The sequence below is a fragment of the Daldinia vernicosa genome (assembly GCF_022497035.1).
Source record: "Daldinia vernicosa strain CBS 139.73 unplaced genomic scaffold F5Y00scaffold_54, whole genome shotgun sequence".
Lineage (NCBI taxonomy): Eukaryota > Fungi > Ascomycota > Sordariomycetes > Xylariales > Hypoxylaceae > Daldinia > Daldinia vernicosa.
In genome coordinates, this window is record NW_025953970.1 from 159,386 (window position 1) to 179,485 (window position 20,100).

The following is a 20,100-nucleotide window of genomic DNA, read 5'->3' on the forward strand; positions in this document are numbered from 1 at the left end:
GCTAAAATGGAAATGCACCTTCCTTTTGCTCCTACGAGTTACATAATGACATCTAAGATCCCTGCTTGGATACACTTAAATAGTGGATATTTGTAGATAACGTGCATGGGATGAACGTCAAATCCAAGATCTGGCCTAGATCGATCCTACGAATTTAGGTGCTTACATAGGTAGGTATTTAATACTTGCACTGTATGCGTACCACGGCATCAAGCCACTTGGTGCAGTGGAGGTAATATTAGCGTTCGAATTCCAGTTGGTGGGCTAAATTACTTATAAACATCAAGTCGTTATTGGATCGCCTCAGATATCACATTAGGACTAAACGTAACTGTGAGTTTCAAGTTTATACATGTTCAGAATGCCATATATACTATGCGACAGCCATCGAGAAAAACAACCCTCCCGAGCTCTACATTACGCCAATCATACTCCCCGAAATAGGTGGAGATCATATATGCTGATTATTTCTGAACTCATTGAATAATCTTCCCTTCTGCGTCTCTTGGTTTCCGCTTCCATCCCGTCGAGAATAGCTGGCCCATGTCGAATCGAGGGAAAAGGTGTGCCTCGGTATTAATGACAATCTTATCCAACGGAAGAAGATCGTTGGGAGAGAATAGAAGATAGAAGTACTTCAAAGTCTCGGCCTGCAAGGTAAAGAACAAATTAGAAAATGCATTCGATAGTATAAGGGTATAGGAACATACCAGCCAAAAACTTTCCATATTGTCTCGCATCACCGGCGGCACCTTGTTTGCATTTGAAAGACTGGAAAATCCTCCGCCATCCGCTACGGCAGTGTGGTTCATAAACGACTTAAACATCTCCCAGCCCCATTCTCGGTATTTGATATCACCTGTGATTCTCCACATGTAAAACAGGCTTTCTACCGTTTCCGGCCGCTGGAGATTATGAGTGTCCATGGAGTGAACCGAGTAATCTTTCCGCCACTGTGCTTCGGGGTCCGGATCGAACTCAGCTGGTGGATGGTGAGGAGCAGACTCGGGCGCAGGTGGGTCGGCGATATTAAAGTATGTGATTTCGGCTGCAAGACCGGTGGCCATCCACTTATACATGCCCCAGCATGTTTGCATCAACTCCCTCGCGAGCTGCATGTCGGCTTCGTTCTGTTTTGTCCATGTTGGCTTTTTCCTAGCTTCCGCTTCTGTCAACCCCCCCGTGACAGCAAGGGCAATCGTTCCTGGCATGAAGCAGACCAAGTGATCCATCTTAGGAGACAAGGCGCCTTTCAACCCATCTGGCCGCTCTCCAATGATGGTGAACCCAGACGGCTCTGTGTAAGTGACGAGGTGCTTGCGGACTCCCCGTAGAGTCTCGTCCCACATTTCTAGATAGACGGGTTCCTGCTTATTAGTTTGCAAATATTGTTTGATAAGATATTCATAATAAGAGTCTCCTCGGCTTCCTAATCGGATGTTATGGCCTCTGAAAGTACCGTCTGTAGCGTAAATGTAGATGGGTACTAGGCCATCTTCGACCCCATTATTATCAACAACTTCCATTACTTTCTCGGCTTTATCCCAAAAGTACTTCTCGCCGGTCAATTTGGCGAGATACTTGAACTCGAGCTGCAAGGTAGTCGCCTCGGCAGTAGACGATGCGCCACCCTCGTCGTGAGCTGGTATACCTTCGTATTTCCCAATATTCACGCTGGCATAGGGGACGCCGGACGGAGAATCGAAAGCAGACATAAGTCGGTCAGCGAGATCCTTTGCCTTCTCAAGGTATAGATCCTCTCCAGGTGCTCCGGGGTCATCGTCTGATAACGGCGCCAACTCAGGGAACTCATTGGAGAGATAGTGAGCAGAGAGGAGACCGCCTAGCATACGAATTGTCGTCTCGAAGGTGCTAACATCTTGATCTTGGTCATATGATAGGGTATTTGCAATCCACTCTCTCGCGTGAGTGACACGGGAAGTGAGATTCATTAGAATCATGGTGTCTAGAGCATCCACGATGATCCACCCCATTCCTCCCTTGGCCATCTGGTTACCTTTCTTGGATATCGGGTGAAACTCATCATAGCCTTGAGGCGAGTCAGCAAAAACTAGGCATAAAGTCGCAACCATTGACTTTAAATATCTTACCCCAGGCATATCGCTCGTAAGCGTCCCAGCTTAGAGTGAAAGCTTCGACGACGCGTTCTCTCCGCCCCAACCAGTCGGCCGATCTCCCCGATCCAGAGTTAGCAGTAAGCCAAGCCCATATAGGAGTTGAAGCGACAGCAGTATCATGATGACGACCGAATGCACCGAAATAATATAGCAGTAGGATCACTAGTAGCACAAGGCCAATTATCCGCTTTCTCCGCCAGAGAGGTCTGGCTCGGTAGGAGGGCGGGTACGCATACGGCTTGTCCTTGTACATGGGGAGAGAGTTTCGATCGTCGAAGAGGCTTCCAACCTTGTCTTGCACGCCCCCAAGTATTCCAGTATTCTTGGGATTTGAACCCTTTCCACCTCTTGCGACTGCTGTGTTGCCCCAGACGTGATCCTCCACTATCCTCTGCGGGTTGCTAAACGAGGGAACATTTTTAGGGACGGAAAATGACATGTCAATATCGTCGACGGCTTTCTTGCTCTTCTCGAGAGCATTAATACTGGCCTCGACGGCGCGTTCGGTGAAGTTGACGGCAGCACGCGGTACGGTGGTCTTAAGGATGGATAGAGCGTTCTTTCGATGGATACCGAAGGGGTCGCGGATATTCATCGGGCAAGGTATATCGACGACAAAGAAGACGCATTAGTAGGCGGCTTGTCGAGGACGGGCGACTCGTACTAATATACTAATACACTAGACTAGTAGTAATCGTATGGGGGCGGTAGATGGGGGCGGTAGAGTAGGAAGCACGCCTAGCCCAAGAAATTTAATTGGATAAGAACAATGACAAGATCATTTCTATTCTATCATTATTGTTCTTCTCTCCGTGCCGAATTCTTGAAATCCGCCTGGTGAAGGCATAGGCACGTAGGAAGAAATTCCCCGTTAGCTTTGATTCTAGGAAAAGAAAAGGTGAGTTGCGGCTACTGACTTACAAAATATATGGTCGGAAGGAGGTACCTATTAAGGACAGTTAGTTAGTTTTACAATTGCCGTTCGCCTGGTCCTGCCGCCTATCTGACTAGTAGCCAATGAGAGTTTCGGCATATATGCAGCTAGCCCCTCCACAATCGCTTGAACCACTTAAACCTCTCAAACCACTTAATGTTACATCGACATCAGTGCATGCACGCCATAGAGAAGTACCTGCCTCACATTGGGTTACATGTATGTCTAGAGGTAGGTAGGTTAGGTACCTAGAAGCCTGAATTATATTGGGTAGGTACATGCCTTATAAAATAATGTCTCCATTTACTCATATTCGTCTCGAAGCTTCAAGGTTTATATGTTTATATAAATTAATCGACTTAGGTACTTCTTAATGCTTGAGTTGTTAGGAAGGCGCTATTAATCTATATTAAAGACTCGTCATTGTTCAGAACTGGCAAGAACTACTCGAATTTCAAAATTAAAAATATATATACCTAGATATCTCGGTCCCGTCTTCAAGTCTTTGACTCTCGACTACTACTACTACTACCACCACTACCACCACCATAGTAGCAACCACAACCGCTTGAACGACACACAATGGACCCTTCTAATTGTCACCGTTCGAGCTACAAGCGCTACCCGTATCTTACCAAGGCGGAGTTTTCTGAAGTATGCCACTATCTGGACAGGAGATATCGCCGCGCTACACTAGGCCCCTTGCGCAAAGAATGGCGCCTTCATGTTCACACGGCGTTAGAGTTGTCCTTTGAGCATGGTTCAGGGCCTACTACTTTCCTACAGGTCACACGACCTCTGGACAACAGAACGGCTGCCGACGATGAGCTCGCGGCTAAGATGGGTGGCGTGTCTTTGGGCGAGGATCAAGATATGCAACTGGATGGCGACGAAATGATGGTCAAGATGGAAGATTCGGATAAGGTCAGCCATATTATAACTAAAACCCCCCTCAATAGCGCGGCATAGATGATTAACACGTTTGCAGGAAGTCGTTTCTAAACGACCATCTCGGGCACACTTCCAAGAGGGTCACGTCATTTATGAGATTCATTTCCACCCGACGTATAGCTCACCCTGTCTCTGGTTCGCTCTACATGGTCTACCAGCTGGGGAGTCACCCCTCGATATCGAAACTGTCTTCCGTCACTTAGTCCCTGAACAGTTCAAAGATTCTCTCCAAACAGTTGGCCCCATAGGGGCCATCTCAATCGATGTAGGTGAAATTTTTGTTCTGCCTAATAAGTCAATTATTTGTTTCTCATATTGGGTATTTTATTATCTCTACCTTGGGACTAACCATGACGTCTACAGCACCACCCTATTACCGGACTCCCTTCGTTCTTCGTTCACCCATGTGCCATCGGAGACGCCATGGCTGGGTTTGACTGCGCAAAGCAAGACTATCTCATGGTATGGCTTGGTTTAGTGGGAGGGTGTGTTGGACTTTGGGTCCCTCAACAGATGGCCGCTGTCAATGCTGGCTAAGGCTCCCGGTACCCATATAATAAGGGAACGAGCCATACCCTATGGCCTGACAACCCATGAAATTGAGAGGGAGGTCTTATCCTAAATGCGTTCTTTCAGCAAGCTTGGTACTAGCAAGTCTTCATTCATCATCGCTGTCCTCCTCCATCGCCACATCTTCGTCGCTATCTTCTTCCTCCTCTTCGTCGCGAGTTCGTTTTTGTCCGCGAGCATCAGGGCCGCCTGCATCCGTCATCGCATGGTCGGAGCTCTGAGGAGGCTTCGTAGGAAGACCATGAGGGGTGGAGGTTGCCGCAGGTGCGCTGGTGGTAGTAGTGCCAGGTGCCGGAGCATTGAAGATGTTCTGCTGGGCTTCCGTCATCTCGACATTGGCGGCGGTTGATCCCGGAAGCTTGTATGTGCCGTCTAACTTCGCGATGATATCTGATTTAGACTTCGCATACTCGATCCGCTATAGGCACGCGTTAGTTAGTTAGGCCCAACGCAAATAAGTTCAAAAACATAAAAATTTACATACAAGTTCCAGTCCTAGGAATTTGAAACCCTGTAAGGACCTTAATGCTTGAGTCGCCGCCTGCACATCGCGAAAGACAACGTGAGATTGCCCACGCATTTTTATGGTTTTAAGAGTTACAATGTCAAGCACAGGGCCGTAGGTCGAGAATAGCATATAGAGTGCCGTCTTCAGGTCTGTCTTGTTGATCTTATTCGAAGGCAGATTTGTAACGTAGAGCCTGGAAACAGTGTTAGACAGAGGCCTCACACAATAAGTTGATGGCGTAATTTCGAGAACCTACGTCTGATTTGGTGGAATTGGAGCTGTCTTGCCGCCAGTCTTGGGTGGTTGACCGCGTGTAGCGACGGTGGTGGCCATTGTAAGGATACGAGTATATCGGATTCAATTGATTATTGTCCAACGTATTGAATCGCCAATTCCGAACTTCTCTACACCTCGTATTGGCCGTGGGAAACCTTGGGGCTTCTATAATAAAGCATAAAAGGTTAATTAATGATCTCGATGGTCGTGTTTAATTATTGTAGAAGACAAGCCACGCAGAACGGCTGAAGGAGCCTCACAATACCGATAATACCGATCGTTTAGGTTAGGCACATTTAGTGCCTGCCACACTTAGCGGGATACTGTGGCTTGAGCTCGACAGAGGTGACGCACATCTGCGGAGCCCCAGCTGCACCCCACTGCTGCTTGCCCTGCCACCTCGCATTTCTAGCTGCTTGCTAACTTGCTAACTTACACCTCCTTTCTTATTCCCAAATCTTAAAGACACCACTAAACTACCTACCCATCTATCTCGACGTGGTAGTAGAGAGCTATACTCCTATCACAGGTAGACACAGAATTATAAAAGGACACCTAAAAAAAGACAGTCACCTCGGTCCTCGAAGGGAAAAGAAAGGAAGGAGATCTTTATTAAGATGGCCGCCCCGGAGGTTCACCATCTCTTCCATCGACCTATTGCTGACCATTCCTTCTCAGCCGACCGCCAGACGTTGGCCGTCGCTAAGGACTCTACTATCGAACTATACGGCAAAGTAGGAGGTGCCTTTAAGTTAAAAGATGAGCTTAAAGGTCACGATAAAACTATCACCAGTGTCGACATTGCTCCAGGCAGCGGCCGAATTGTCACGTGTTCCCAAGGTCTATCTACCTCATCTACCTCATTTACATTCTAAACTTATGTTTCTAACATGTTCGATAGACCGTAATGCCCTAGTCTGGGAACCCTCCCCTACTGGGTACAAGCCAACTCTGGTACTTCTTAGAATTGCTCGAGCGGCTACCTTCGTTCGCTGGTCTCCCTCCGAGACCAAGTTCGCTGTTGGCTCCGGTGACAGGGTCATTGCTATTTGCTACTTCGAAGAGGAGAACGACTGGTGGGTTTCCAAGCACTTGAAGAAGCCTATTCGAAGCACCATCACTAGCGTCAACTGGCATCCTAACTCGGTGCTGCTCGCTGCCGGTTCTACCGATGCCCACGCGAGAGTCTTCTCGAGCTTCATCAAGGGCGTCGATGCTCGTCCCGAGCCTAGTGTCTGGGGTGAACGCTTACCTTTCAACACCGTCTGCGGCGAGTTCTTGAACAACTCCGCCGGGTGGATACATTCCGTCGCTTTCTCTCCGAGCGGTGACGCCCTCGCCTTCGCTGCCCACGACAGCAGCATTACCGTCGTTTACCCTACCGCTCCTGAGCAACCCCCGCGAGCTGTCATTAGCGTCAACACTCAGCTCCTGCCCTTCATGAGCCTAATCTGGAACGGCGAAAGCGAAATTATCGCAGCCGGATACGATTGCGAGGCATTTAGATTCAGGGGTGACGCATCTGGATGGCAGCTGAGTGGTACTTTGGAATCTAAGGGAGGGCCTGGCTTGGGAGATGAGCGAGAAGAGTCTGCCTTGAATATGTTCAAGCAGATGGACTTGAAAGGCAAGGCCAAAGACGACACTCAACTAAAGACTGTTCACCAGAACACCATTTCGACAGTCCGTGTGTACGAGTCCGATGGCGGGGCCGTCACCAAGTTCAGCAGTAAGTCTTTCTCCTCCCATCGAAGCCTCAGGCTATTCTGTGGATATGCTAACGGGATACAAAGCAAGCGGTGTTGACGGTAGAGTTGTCATCTGGCACACATAGACTCACAGATAATAAGCACCCGCATCAGATCGATGTGTCTTAAATTTATCGCAATTTATCGCCTTTGTCCCCACCGCCTCGTGTTTCTCCCAAGTTCTGTTCTTGTAGTTACTCGAAAGTCCCTTAGGATGACTCTTAGTTGTATAAGCCTCTAGAAGCCTACGGTTCTCCCAGCCGTTGCTATTATCGCCGTGCTATTAATACCAGTAGAGTTCCATGCATTCTGGTTTACTAGTTCCACATATTGATCATGTTAAATTTAACGACATCACCAAGTGACTTTATTTATCGCAGGGCTCAAGGTTCACCCGTTGCTTCACCCACCCGAGAAGATCCAACCATGGAAGCAAGCCCACATACGAAAACGACCGGCACTAAGTCCCTACCGGTCACCGCTACCGAATGGGAAGTCGTTGATCCCCAATTCTCGCCGTTGTCACCTGGGGAGTGTCCGTGTTTTACCCCTCGCCCGGATCTCCAATATTTGAAGAGAGAAAATGGTCATCGACAACCGCTATACGACAATAACCATCCTCCACCGGAGCAAATAGAAAGGCCGAGGCCACGCTCTCCTCAACCGTATCCTATAGAGTCGCCACCACGCATCTTCAAGCCCGAGCCAGATGCACACTTGCCCCAGGCGGCAAACCAGCACCCATGGCCATCTACACCTCCTGCACCCGCCCCATCGCGTACAGACGGCCGAACTCTCTCCATAGCCACATCCAGCCGCACCGTCAGCATACCCAGCAGCAGCACAGGGCCCATCGTGGACATCTGTGCGACGGCGCGCGCTGTCCATGATATATGCTTGCAAGCGACGAGGACGTACCTCGACACGCATCTCGCGAATCGGCGTGCTCGGGCTGCTAGTCAGGGTTGGTCCGTGGCTTGTCATGGTGGTGGCAGTGGGAACAGCAGTAACGACACTGGCACGAACAATAGTAGTGACACCACCAATAGCAGCAGCAATAATAATAGCAATACCTGTACTCACAACTCCAGCTCCAGCTCAAACGCCATCCCTCCCTCAACTCAGTCCCTCCTGCTCAACACAAGCAGCATCTGCAGCATGCTCTGGACTGGATCGCAACGAGACCGTCTGCACGTCCTCAACGTCGAGCGGCTCGCGATCGAATCCATGGGGCGACTGATGCACTGGGCAGAAACCGTGGCCCTCGGCAACGAGGACGAGTGGCGGGTAGCCAATGAGCAGGCGTTGTGGGAGGTACTTGACGCGGGGAGGAATCTGTGTAGCTGGTTGGGAGTCCCGGATGCGGTACGGGCGATGGAGGTGCTGGAAGGGGAGGTACTAGGGGAGTATGGGATTTAATAATAAGAGCTAGGGGATAGGGTGACGATGATGGAGATTGTAGCGTCGTCGCTAAGCGGAAGTAAAGTAAAGTAAAGCAATGGCGAGCGAAAACGGCGAGTAGGAACGTCACGTAGGTGATTGATGCGAAATCGCGAAATCTTATAGCTGTACAAAGATCAGCACTAGATAAACCAGTCAGTAATGGGTATTTCACGTCGTGACAAGACAATTGCCATATCTTACTGTAGCAAGACAGTCTTTAGGACCGACGGTATCACTATCAAGGACAATAATTACAACAGATCACGACAGAGTAGTTTTAATAGTAAATAGGTACTCATATGATCATCGTGAAATATTTATATTTTTTGAGTCTTCCAGTTGAACAGGCCTTGCTCTGAATTCAAATTTATCCGTCTTGAAATCTTTGTCTTGCGACTTGTATAGGAAGAGTGCCATTTTATAAGTACTAAACATTAAACATGACTATGCTTGACCATCCTTTGTAAACTGTGGTCACTGGTATCGAGGTTGTCGCTCAATGTTGGAGTTCGGTGGACCTGACGGATATCTCGGGTCGTAGTCATCATAGCCAGTGGCGTCATCTCTTGAGAATGCTTCGTACGTTCTCTTGGTTATATTACCTTCTGCCCTGAAGCCGGCCTCGTATGTATGTTGTCGCGGAGGTGGCTCGGTCCTCAAGTCAGACTCGTATCTCAATCGGTTGCCGGAGTCTTCATCTCCGTAAGACCTGTATTGCGCCGCAGCATCATTATAAGGAGTAGGCCCATCCTGGGATGTGGCGTAGGTAGGTTCTCGCTCAAGTCTAATAGGTCTTTTGATTACGTACTCGCCGTGGGAATCTCGGACCCTAACAATTTCGTAGGCTGTAGCATATTCGGGGGCGGGCTGATGTGCTCGATGGTCATCATTGTATACATGATAATATTCCTGGCGTAGAGGTCGGTCATATAACGCGTCATCTAGAGGCGCTGGAGTCCGCGTGGATCCGTGGGCTGGGTTGATAGCACGAGGGTCAACATCATTTTCCTGATACTGGTTAAGGCCAGGTCTTGATTCGTGGCGAACATATCCAGGGGGTTCCAAGGTAGCTCGATCATAAGAATGTCTTTGGTCAGAATAGGTATGCCGCTCAGAACCGAAATATTGTCCGTAGGGTGGTTGCCTCTTATGATGAAGATCGCTATCATGCCGTGACCGATAGTCCAAACGTTCATTTAATACTTGCTGTTTATCGAGTTGAGATTCTAGACCAGCCATCAGATCATCTTCGTCGCGTTCCTGAGTAATTGTAAGTTGCTGAGGTCTCGCAGCTTGTGCTGCATATATCGATGGTCCAATACTTTGAGGCGGTGGAACATAATGACTTATTGGACTTCCTGTTTCCGATTTCCTATTGGGAGTGCTAGGCTCTTCAATTTGGTTCGGAGGTTTCTTCTTAGAAGCAACGAGTGCAGCCTCCCTGCGGTCTGCAGCCCACATTGCTCGAATTTCCTCTTCTTGGCGACGTTCTTCTTCCGTGATTAGGTCTCCCTCGCTAGGTTCTTGTGATTTGACCCTGGATGATGTATCTAATGCACCGCTCTTACGGTTCCTAGAACCCTGACTGGAAGTGTTTCGACGATCTTTAGTGGAAGACCTCCTCTGCTTCTTTGTCCTTGCCGCATTATTCCCCTGCCATGCTTCTGAGGAGGACCGGCCCGAGTCACTATGCTGCAGCTTCTGGTGTGCCGTTAGAGAAGGGCTGTCTACGACCATCACTTGATTAAAATCCAGTTTCTGGCCTAATGTAGTGGCTTGTGTGGGATCTTGTTGTATGGTAGAGTTGGTCTCGTCATGTCTAGTTGCAGGGTAGAATGATGCCGAGTCGATACTGGTCGGCTGCCGACCAGCGAAAGCTCCGGTTCCGACATCTACTCGGGTATCAACAGCATATACGCCTTGTAGGTAGCTGTTAGGATACTGCGCTGATGGAAAAGCACTATATATCAAGGAAGATTTCTGGCCATCTATATTCGCCAAGTACTGAATATTAGATAGCGCAGAGAGATCTGGCATATGCACCATGTTGACAGTCCAGTCAAGGAAAGGGACGCCTGCCATTTGTGGTTGATCCACGTGCCTTTGTTGAAAATGGTTTACCAGCTGTGGCAGAGAAAATGCCTTCAGATCCTGTTCGGTCGGTGCTTCATTACTCAGACTAAGGTGGCACGCTTTACACATTAAGCCGTTGACATTGCGTACTGGACGCATCTCCTTGTTATTTGAGAGCCCATCGATGAACATGGACAATGGGGGGCTCTCATAGAACTTGGACCGAAATTTTTGCACTACATGCCAGATGACAACATGAACCCTAATATCTCCTGGGAGCTCTTTTAAACCAGCTGTGGAGGTCCAGAGCTCACGTGAATTTCGAGCTAGATAATCAAGCTGAGCACGATATTTACCAGCAAAGAAATTCCCATGGGGACTTTGAGAGCTTATCTGGGAGTTATTCTGAGGTGTGTAGCTATGGCCATGGTAGGGAGTTGTAGCAGGAGGATAAGTCGGTGACTCGGTTTGCATCCCAGGAGAAAAAGATGGATGTAAGCTATGGTAAGGAGCTTCATATGATCCATAGGGTGGTCCATAGTGAGGATAAGGAGAACCGTATTCATGTGGTCCTTGGATGTAGGGGCTTCCATATCCGTGTGGAGCCGGCTGTTGCATCGTCGGTCCATATGCTGGATGCCCATAGCTTGGAGGCACAGCAGCGTACGGAGATGGCTGGAAGGGCGACGGGTTTGAGCTGGTAGAATGAGGGCCAGCATTGCGAAGGTGGGGATAGGCATTGCCTTGGGGTTGCAAGGTTCCGTAGGTCGATATGGCTGGTGCAGGTTTAACGATGTGAGGGTCGGGCCTAAAGGGCGGGATCTCTGGCCACTCAGCCCGCCAGTGGACCACAACGCTGCCTTGACTAAGAGCCTGTGTATGCTTAGCAGCATAGTGCTGAATAACGCCTTCGAATCCAAAGGCCTTGAAGCTAATTTCGCAGCCGTTACAGAAGAAGAGGTCCTTCCGATATGACTCGGTGTGAGGTTTTATCTTTACGTCAAATAGCCACTTCATATTCTCAAGGGTGAGCTTTTGCGTAAATGGCCCTTCTGGCGGGTCTTCAAGCGGCTCTCTGCCAGCAGCTCGTGCCGCGGCTGACTCCCTTTCAATTTCCGCGTAGAACTTTTTACGGACATGTAGAAGGACCTCGGCGGCGAATTGTGGGCTGTTATCCGTATCAACCTTTTGACCATCGTTCCAATTATCGCGGATGATCTCGTCAGCAAATGCAGAAATCTGCGCGCGTAGCGGCTCCTGGACATCATCCCAAGCCTTATCGACGAGCTGCTTATTTACGATTGCGTTTTCTTCAGTCTGTCCATGTTCTTCAGGGATTGCTGAGACGAGACGGGACTGAGTAGGAGGAGCCCCTTGTTCACGTCGTTCACGCTGTTCCGCGGCAGTTCTCTGTGCAAGCAAGCGTGGCTTGAGTAAATCCCATGCGTAGTCATCAAGAGGTGTGATGATCTGGATAGCTGCTTGGAAGGCTGGAATATGTTCTAATATATTTGACGGCAAAGGTGGATCGAGTTCCATCGCCCGTCGCTCAATTTCTGTGCGCCGAGCAGCTTTAAGCTCTAACGCCTCCTCCCGAGTCCGGGTACGAGATCCGCTAGATTGGACATTAATTGGTAATGAAGGAATACCGGCTCCGAGTTCATCTTCTATTATGTTAGCCACAACCGAGGAAACCGGACTGGGATAACTTACGTGAAGAAGCAGCTTCGGGTGTACGCGCGGGTTGAGGTGCTATTATAACGGATGCAACGTGACTCGAATCAGCTGCATGTTGTCCGGCTATATTACTTGAACTCGAAGGGGTTTTGGGAGCTAACGAAGAATCTGCTGGGACTTGCCCCTTATTGTTTGAAATGACCATACTCGAAGCATTATCCAAACTCGTTGGGGTTTGCATCTGAGCTACTCCGCCAGTTGAGGCCCATTTCTCCCATCGCATAGAATCATTAAGTAGTTCTTTTCCTCGAGCCTCTAAGCCTTTTAGCCACTCTTCAGCCGTCGCACCGCCCATTGATTTAGCGGAAAGAAACTCCTGTTTTAGCTTCTCTACGTGTTCGGAGAGGTATATCTTGGTGACTTGCATATCTGGTTGGAATACTCCCTTCTGAAGCGCGTCTGGTGATATTACACGGTTCTCGTTGGTGATAAAAGTAAATGGTAACGCCGACATCAGTAGGGAGGGCGTCGAGGAAAGTAACAAATCAATCTCCTTGTGAGATAGTGAGATAATATCCTCATAGCTTAGGAGCACTTACATACCTTCATCGTCTTCTCTACAAGACAAGATTCGCAGCTTCGAAGCGCAAACGGCCAAATTGGTTGGTGTCTCTGGTTATGGGACGAATTTGCTGACACCAAATCGGTTTCACCACAGAACTGACATCTTCTTCCACAAGCAAGGCGCCACATATAAAGCTCAGTCTTCTGCTGTAGTGGAGTTGGCATCCTCGGCCAAAACCGTCTCCTAGAAAGTTGCCATATAGCATCAGGCTTAAGTAGCCGAGAGGAGGATTGGGAAAGAGAGGGCGGGAATTTACACTGGTAGGGGGAAGATGGATCGAGATATACACTGAACAACTTATTGACGCACAACAAATTGCCTAGGGCTCTTGGAGGAGTGAAAGTAAAAATGCGATGCCATATTTCGGCAGGAAGTAGAGATTTGTCTAATGGACAGGTCACAATGGACGGGGCTTGATTAGAACCCTCATTGTCTAACTTTACTTTCTTGATCGAGACGAGTGCATGATGAGCATCATATGCCTCTTGAGACTTTCGCTTCTTAGGGATATCCTGATTGCGCTGGGTAGCGAGAACTGGTAGTTGAGCTTGAGTCGAAATATGTTCGATACCAGTTGAAATTAACGAATTATGTACGACCTCTGATTCGGAATCAGACATGGAAACATCAGATTCTTCACTGCTAGAGTCTAAAGGTATCTCATCATCCTCGGCTGGAGATGGAACTGAACCGAGCGAGTTTTTGAACACATCTCCGGATCCCCTGCTGAGATCCATGGCTCTCCGCTAAGGGGACTTGCGGACTGACCGACTTGCTGCAGCCAGAGGCAAATAGCAATCCGCACCTAATGTGATTAGTATCAGCTAGTACTGAAATTCAGATTGACGTGATGAACAACGGGTTATGTAGAAGCCAGTAACACTTGTCGGAAATGGTTGAGATCGGGAAGCAATTGTTCATTGAATATACGCACTCTCAAGGCTCGTCACACTTTCGTTTGAAAATGTGGCTCCTTCAGAGGTAGGTGAAATGCGGAAAAACATGAGAATATGGGCTACTAATGCAACATGGAAATCGACTTGGGCAGACTATTAAGGCGTTGACCGCCAGAATTATCCTGAGGTAGGATAAAGTACTGGGAGTCTAGATTTCAGAATAGGCTGAGAAAAGTTGAGTTGTCAAAGGCAGCTTGCCATGCTAATAAGCTCGAGACAAGATAGAGGTGAGAGAGTATGGAAGCTATGAAACGTATCATCCCCTGGAATTTTCCTTGGACAAAGCTGGGAGATGTTGAAATAGGCGGTAAGAGGTTGTGGAAGTTGAGTTATAAGAATCACGATGTGACACACGACACACGAGAGTTAGACGGAAGTTTAAACTTAGGAGGCCCCCACAATAGGTAGGTACTTTGTAAGTGCCTAGGTACCTCTATATATAAATATGTACATACATATAGTGGATACAGCTTACTAACAGCGTTCAAACATAACGGTAAATGATAACCGTAAATCAAATGCATGTGCAAATCAATTCACTGCCGGTCCACATGTACACCATACCATCTGGTGCCACCCGGTAATTATCCGAACCGTTGCCCTTGACAGCCGACATGAATTAAAAGTGTTACCGTGTTACTGTACCTAATTGCCCCTCCCCCACCATTCTAGGCGCTTCGCATTCTTTTTCGTTAGATCCAAAGTGTCATCAACAACAATAAACAGCAAAGTTAATACTATAGATTTCGTCGCTATTCTTTACGCTTATAACGTCTAGTTCAAGATGGCTGCGTCCGACAAAGTCTTCTCCCTTGAAGGGAAAGGCCTAAAGCTGGATACGGCTCAGGATCTCGAGGCGCATATCGGTCCGCTAAGGGCTATGGACGATGTTGAGGAAGTGCGCATCTTAGGAAACACTCTAGGTGTCGAAGCCTGCAAGCTTCTTGGAGAAGTCTTGGCCACCAAGAAGTCGCTGAAGGTAAGACATACAAGATATCGGATATGATATATTACAGAGGGGATGCTGGTACAAAGAATAAAGAGCCTTACTAACAACGTTGCTACTTATGTAGGTCGCAAACCTGGCTGACATATTTACGGGTCGCCTGCTAAACGAGATCCCTGAGGCTCTCTCCTCTCTGCTCACCTCTATTCTCAACTTGCCCAATCTTCGTACCATCAACCTGAACGATAATGCTTTCGGTCTTAACACCCAAGCGCCCTTGGTTGCTTTCCTATCTAGCCACGTGCCGCTCCAGCACCTATACCTCAACAACAACGGATTAGGGCCTCATGCCGGCATACTCATCGCCGATGCGCTCTCGGAGCTACATGCAAAGAAGGAGGCTGCCAGAAAGGCCGGAGAAGACGTTCCCTATCTTGAGACCGTCATATGCGGTCGCAACCGATTGGAAAATGGAAGTATGCTTGCTTGGGCCAAGACCTTCAGCCTTCATGACCGGGTTAAAGAAGTCAAGATGGTCCAGAACGGTATCAGGCAAGAAGGAATCGAGCAATTGCTCACCTCAGGCCTGAATCACGCTATCGGGATTAAGGTTCTAGATCTACAAGACAACACCTTTACCATCAAGGGCGCGAGAGCATTAGCAAAGGTTGTCCCTCTCTGGGCAGACATACAAGAGCTTGGAATCGGCGACTCCCTACTTGGCGCCAAGGGTGGTATCCTCCTCGCCGACGTCCTTTCCAAGGGTCAAAACCAGAAGCTCGAGACGCTTCGCCTACAATACAACGACATCACGGCACTAGGCGTCAAAGGCTTCGCATCGGCAGCCAAAACTGGTCTCCCAGCGCTAAAGCGGATCGAACTAAACGGCAACAAATTCTCGGAGGACGACGAGTCGATCCTAGCCCTACAAGAGCTACTCGACGAGCGGAAAGAGAAGCACGGCGGCGACATCATCGATGAAGACACCTGGGGCGTCGACAGCCTAAGCGATCTCGAGGATCTAGACTCGGAGGAGGAAGAAGAGGAAGAGGAAGAGGAGGAACCCTCTAGGGAAGAGAAGGCCGAGAAGCTAATCAAGGAGGAAGAGGAGGCTCAAGAACAACCCACGGTACAGCTCAAGGACGACGATGTCGACGCCTTAGCCAAGAAGCTGGCGGAGACTGGGATCTAGCTAGCTAGATAGATAGATAAAAAAACGCATACCTACCTCCTAGCTAGGTAGGTACATATAGATAGTTACGATTCCCTACGCAGGCACCGCGCAGAAACGGAGAAGAATAGGGCTTCAAGATACCCCCCCAAACAATTGCATACACAGTTCCATACATTCCACTACATTACAGTAGAAACTAAAGATCGACATTAGTTTTGATTAACGCCTAAGCGGGAAGGTGATATTGATCTTGCATAGGCCGTTTGCAAAAGCAACTAGTTATTCGATCGATGCATCTGTGACTGAACTGGCCTAAATGTGGTACGCGGAACACGTATGCTGTATGCTGTATGTATAGGCATGTATAGATAGCTTGGCCTGCCCATCCCATCCATTCATCCCATCCGCCCTACATACCTCCACCACTGCATATGTATCCTATCCACCAGTCCACCTATCCATCCGTCCATCCACCTTGACCCGTTCCAGCACACCACCCACCGAGTCAGCCTACACCTCCATCCCCATCCACCTCCAATGCTACGGATCGGTATGTATTATACATATGTACATACATACCTATACACCGTACAACCCGGAGAAGAAGCTCCCCATACGAGATACGATAAATGCTGCTGAATATACTAGAAGAAAACGGAAGAGTAGCATGGTCTGCGCTGTATGTACAAAATATGTGTGCCCTCAAAAGCGCCTCCCGACTCGGTCCCAGTCTGTGCATAGTAGAACAGACGACACACGCCGAACGAACGAGCAACTAGCAAAACTAGTAACCTCTCGAGAGAGTGAAAATCGCGGGCAAAGGCGGGCCAACTTGGCATTCTTGGCCATTTCCCCTCCGTCTAATTGTACATGTACAGATGAGATGATGGGGCAAAGTCAGATATCGCATTCTTCTCTTCTACATGAAAACCTAAACCTTTTTTTTTGCTGCCAGGTGGAGATAGTCCCGATTTCTAGTACAAGGTGTGTTGTGTTGGTTGGTTGGTGGTGGTAGTGTAGTGGGCCGTTGGAAAAGGTGCCCTATTATAACACTTCCCCAATGATTTTGGCTGCTTCCCGGTAGGTCTGCAGTAGCTTCTCGCATTTCTCGCGCTCCTTCTTGACACCGTCGTCTTCGTAGAGGAGCTCCTCAAAGAGACTTTCTTTGTAGAGTTCGCTGACAAGTCTGTTCTGCACCACATCTTTGCAATGATTGACGAGTAGGTGCATAACGGCTTTGGGAACTTGGTCAGCAATGGATTCGCGGACAATGTTGAAATACGAGGAAATAAGTGCGCGGATTAGCTCCGTCTCCATTGCCTCTCGATCGCTTAAAGCCGGTTCCACATCGCCCTGCAAGTAAACGTGTCAGTTGGGACAACAAACCAAGCTACAGAATCTGACTTACCGACTGCGGCCCAAAACCAAACCCGGCAGCTTTCGGGCTCTCAACCTCCTCGCGGGCTAACGACGAGGATAACGCCGGCCGATGGGTTAACTTATCTTCACTTCGTCGAATGCTTTGGCTGAAAGTGGGTTCCACGCCCTGGCTGACATGGCGCGGAAGTGAATTAGGAGCCCCAGCTCCAGAAGCTTGGATTGGCTGGCCATCCTTTCCAAAGAAGTAAGTCAAGAATGAGTCACGAGCAGTTCCAATTGCCTGTTGGTTGAACCGGTTAGGTGAGTCCGAGCGCGAGCCATTCATCGCGGCGGCGATGCTGGAAGTTCCATTTTCGCGGAGGATAGGCGACATGCTTCGCGACCCTATTCCAGCTGGCTTTCGCGGGTGAGAAGCGTCATGTCTATCATGATCAGGTTCTTCCTCGTCGTTCGGTGTCTCGGTACCATTTGTGCCCAATTCCTTAAGCCGCTTCTTCTCTCGCCGTTCCCTTTCTTCCTGGATTAACCTCTTCCTTTCGCGTTCCTGCTTATTAGTAACCACATGGCTCATGGCTGCAGCAGCCCCTAAGAAATTAGGATGGTTTGTATTGATGTAAGCCCGTTGAATAGAGATGAGAGACTCGACGTAAGACGATGAAGGTCCTAGCCGCTCTCTCAGAAGATCTGATACGACCTCAATAAGTTTAGCCTGAAGTCTGGGATACCGAGAGAGTTCTGTCGAACCGCATGTGTGGCATATTTTAATCAGCTCTTCGTATACTAGCTCGACGCATCGTTGACTAGGGAGCTCTAATAGCTTAATTTGGGGTTTGACGAGTAAGTCAAAGGCCATTTCCGGTACAAATAAGCTTGGGCGAGGACCCGTCGAGTTGCGAATGGCGGTCCTAATGTCGAGAGCAGAAAGGTTGGAAGTGGGATCGATTGTCTCCAATGCACTGCCGAACACCGAATTGAAAATATAGTAGATCCGCGCGCCTCCTGACAGCTCTTTAGTTGATATGTCGGTAGATGTACCGTCGATGGACGAGATGAAAGAAGTAGCAAATCGAGTCATAAGCTGAAGAATCATAGACCCTCGATGCTCCTTTCCGCTAAAATGCATATCTCCATAGCTTGCAAGTTCCTGTTGGGTCTGGCCCATCAGCGTGTTGAGACGTGCCTTGATGTCTGGTAGCCGCTCCCGAATGTGTGCCATAAGAGTCTGATTAAGGGTCTTGGCTAGATATTGAGTCCCGCATCGCACAGCGATAGTTCGGTAAGCAGGGTGGTGTCGGAAAAATTCCGACTCTGCCTTAAGAGCATCTTCCATCGGTCGATTGCCCTGAATATCCTGCTGTGATCGATTAACCACACCGATAAAGCCCAGCTTTAACGGGTAGACTCGACCGGATAAGATATCTAATGCATTTGTACCGTGATCCATCAAGTCTACCTTGGTGAGAACTCCGATCGTCCGACGGCCCAGAGGATCAACATGTCTGGCAAGTTTTAAAGCTTCCGAATTAACAATGTCGACGTTTGCAGGAGAGACGGCGAGAATGATACTGTTGGGCTTGGCAATGTATTCAGAAATGAGGGTTCGGGTCTGTTTCTCAATGTCGGCTGGTTGATCGCCGATGGGAACCTATCGCTCGTCGGGTCAGTCACCAAATAAGTAATTATTCTTTTTAAGGCGGTGAGCATACCTTGGTCAGACCTGGCAGATCAACCAGGGTTAAGTTAAGAACGTGAGGGGAATAGATTTTTAGATTGATGGGTTGTCTGTTGATGCCCTTATTATTGCCGGCAACACGAGAAGTTTCATTCTCGATCTCGCGCTTGACATCTGCAAAATCGGTAAACCTTCGACCGGGTGTATGATGGAACTCAGCCCACTCGGAGCGGCGTGCTTGAGTGGGACTCTTGTAAGCGGCCTGTAGATCTGGTTCGGACGGGTCCTCTTCGACGTTGATTAATTGCAAAATTAACGGACGACGGGTCACGATGCCGCTTCCTCGAGGCAAAAAATCGCGGCCAACAATGTTCTCAAGCACTGAAGACTTGCCCGCCGATTGCGAACCGACGACAACCTATGGTTTAGACGAGAGTAAGCAGCCGTGCGAGGATAAATCCCGAATAAAAAAAGAAGCAGGAAGTCTTAGAGGCGCAGGACATACGATTTGAGGTAAGTCGAGGGAGTCTGTGCCAATTGTATTAAAGACTAGGTCCTGAAGCTGGTTCACAATCCGCAACAGATCATCTCCTAGAGCAGCCATTTTGAAAACTTTGAGCTCTCTATCAGCCTTAAAAATGGAAAGTTAGAGAATAGTTGATATCTTTTTTTTTTCTTTTTCTCTTTAACTCGTGATGCTATCGCCGGCAACAAAAAACGGTGTTGGGTACCGGTTTATCTGCCGTCAACGAGGATCGCGGGCGCCACCGGTAAGACAGGCTCTCAACCGATAAAACACAAGAGACCGCACGACGCAGGTGAAGTGATTAGGGTAAACTAGAGAAAGGGCTCAAATCCGGCGATGAGGGGAAAAAATGTAGAGTTGATGTGTTGCAGCCCAGTGGGTGCAAAACGACGAGGCGTTGAAAAATATGGAAATATCTACTGCTAAAAGTTTCCATATGCACATACCAAACTGGTTCTTATTACATTTCATGCGCATATGTAAAGTACATTATGTACCTTTGG

The 20,100-nt window shown here is 48.6% G+C and overlaps 8 protein-coding genes across 8 annotated transcripts; 4 read left to right on the forward strand and 4 right to left on the reverse strand.

The window, feature by feature from the left end:
• Window positions 1-263: 263 nt before the first annotated feature.
• Window positions 264-3,048, reverse strand: F5Y00DRAFT_245996 (glycoside hydrolase family 47 protein). The gene is made up of 3 exons (XM_048009068.1): window positions 2,112-3,048; window positions 711-2,050; window positions 264-650 (listed from the first exon to the last, which is right to left on the reverse strand). The coding sequence occupies exons 1-3, from the start codon at window positions 2,731-2,733 to the stop codon at window positions 477-479; spliced, it is 2,136 nt and encodes a 711-aa protein (XP_047861545.1). The 5' UTR covers window positions 2,734-3,048; the 3' UTR covers window positions 264-476.
• A 258-nt stretch (window positions 3,049-3,306) lies between these two features.
• Window positions 3,307-4,621, forward strand: F5Y00DRAFT_165778 (uncharacterized protein). Its single transcript, XM_048004781.1, has 3 exons — window positions 3,307-3,996; window positions 4,061-4,288; window positions 4,387-4,621. The coding sequence occupies exons 1-3, from the start codon at window positions 3,655-3,657 to the stop codon at window positions 4,558-4,560; spliced, it is 744 nt and encodes a 247-aa protein (XP_047861546.1). The 5' UTR covers window positions 3,307-3,654; the 3' UTR covers window positions 4,561-4,621.
• Window positions 4,622-4,681: 60 nt separating this feature from the next.
• Window positions 4,682-5,434, reverse strand: F5Y00DRAFT_265423 (RNA-binding domain-containing protein; the record flags this gene model as incomplete). Its single annotated transcript, XM_048011785.1, has 3 exons — window positions 4,682-5,011; window positions 5,078-5,294; window positions 5,358-5,434. The coding sequence occupies 3 exons, from the start codon at window positions 5,432-5,434 to the stop codon at window positions 4,682-4,684; spliced, it is 624 nt and encodes a 207-aa protein (XP_047861547.1).
• A 180-nt stretch (window positions 5,435-5,614) lies between these two features.
• On the forward strand, window positions 5,615-7,336 carry F5Y00DRAFT_165735 (actin-related protein 2/3 complex, subunit 1). The gene is made up of 3 exons (XM_048004779.1): window positions 5,615-6,217; window positions 6,279-7,106; window positions 7,171-7,336. Exons 1-3 carry the CDS (start codon window positions 5,995-5,997, stop codon window positions 7,209-7,211), a joined length of 1,092 nt encoding a protein of 363 aa, XP_047861548.1. The 5' UTR covers window positions 5,615-5,994; the 3' UTR covers window positions 7,212-7,336.
• On the forward strand, window positions 7,323-8,822 carry F5Y00DRAFT_165719 (uncharacterized protein). Its single transcript, XM_048004778.1, has 2 exons — window positions 7,323-8,712; window positions 8,770-8,822. Exon 1 carries the CDS (start codon window positions 7,462-7,464, stop codon window positions 8,542-8,544), a length of 1,083 nt encoding a protein of 360 aa, XP_047861549.1. The 5' UTR covers window positions 7,323-7,461; the 3' UTR covers window positions 8,545-8,712; window positions 8,770-8,822.
• Window position 8,823: 1 nt separating this feature from the next.
• On the reverse strand, window positions 8,824-13,908 carry F5Y00DRAFT_165740 (uncharacterized protein). Its single transcript, XM_048004780.1, has 3 exons — window positions 12,922-13,908; window positions 12,355-12,871; window positions 8,824-12,305 (listed from the first exon to the last, which is right to left on the reverse strand). The coding sequence occupies exons 1-3, from the start codon at window positions 13,678-13,680 to the stop codon at window positions 9,043-9,045; spliced, it is 4,539 nt and encodes a 1,512-aa protein (XP_047861550.1). The 5' UTR covers window positions 13,681-13,908; the 3' UTR covers window positions 8,824-9,042.
• A 534-nt stretch (window positions 13,909-14,442) lies between these two features.
• F5Y00DRAFT_165811 (RNI-like protein) lies at window positions 14,443-16,311 on the forward strand. Its single transcript, XM_048004783.1, has 2 exons — window positions 14,443-14,878; window positions 14,973-16,311. The coding sequence occupies exons 1-2, from the start codon at window positions 14,684-14,686 to the stop codon at window positions 16,035-16,037; spliced, it is 1,260 nt and encodes a 419-aa protein (XP_047861551.1). The 5' UTR covers window positions 14,443-14,683; the 3' UTR covers window positions 16,038-16,311.
• Window positions 16,312-17,063: 752 nt separating this feature from the next.
• F5Y00DRAFT_255197 (Dynamin central region-domain-containing protein) lies at window positions 17,064-19,675 on the reverse strand (the record flags this gene model as incomplete). Its single annotated transcript, XM_048010269.1, has 4 exons — window positions 17,064-17,372; window positions 17,428-19,044; window positions 19,106-19,489; window positions 19,577-19,675. 4 exons carry the CDS (start codon window positions 19,673-19,675, stop codon window positions 17,064-17,066), a joined length of 2,409 nt encoding a protein of 802 aa, XP_047861552.1.
• Between the last annotated feature and the right edge of the window lie 425 nt (window positions 19,676-20,100).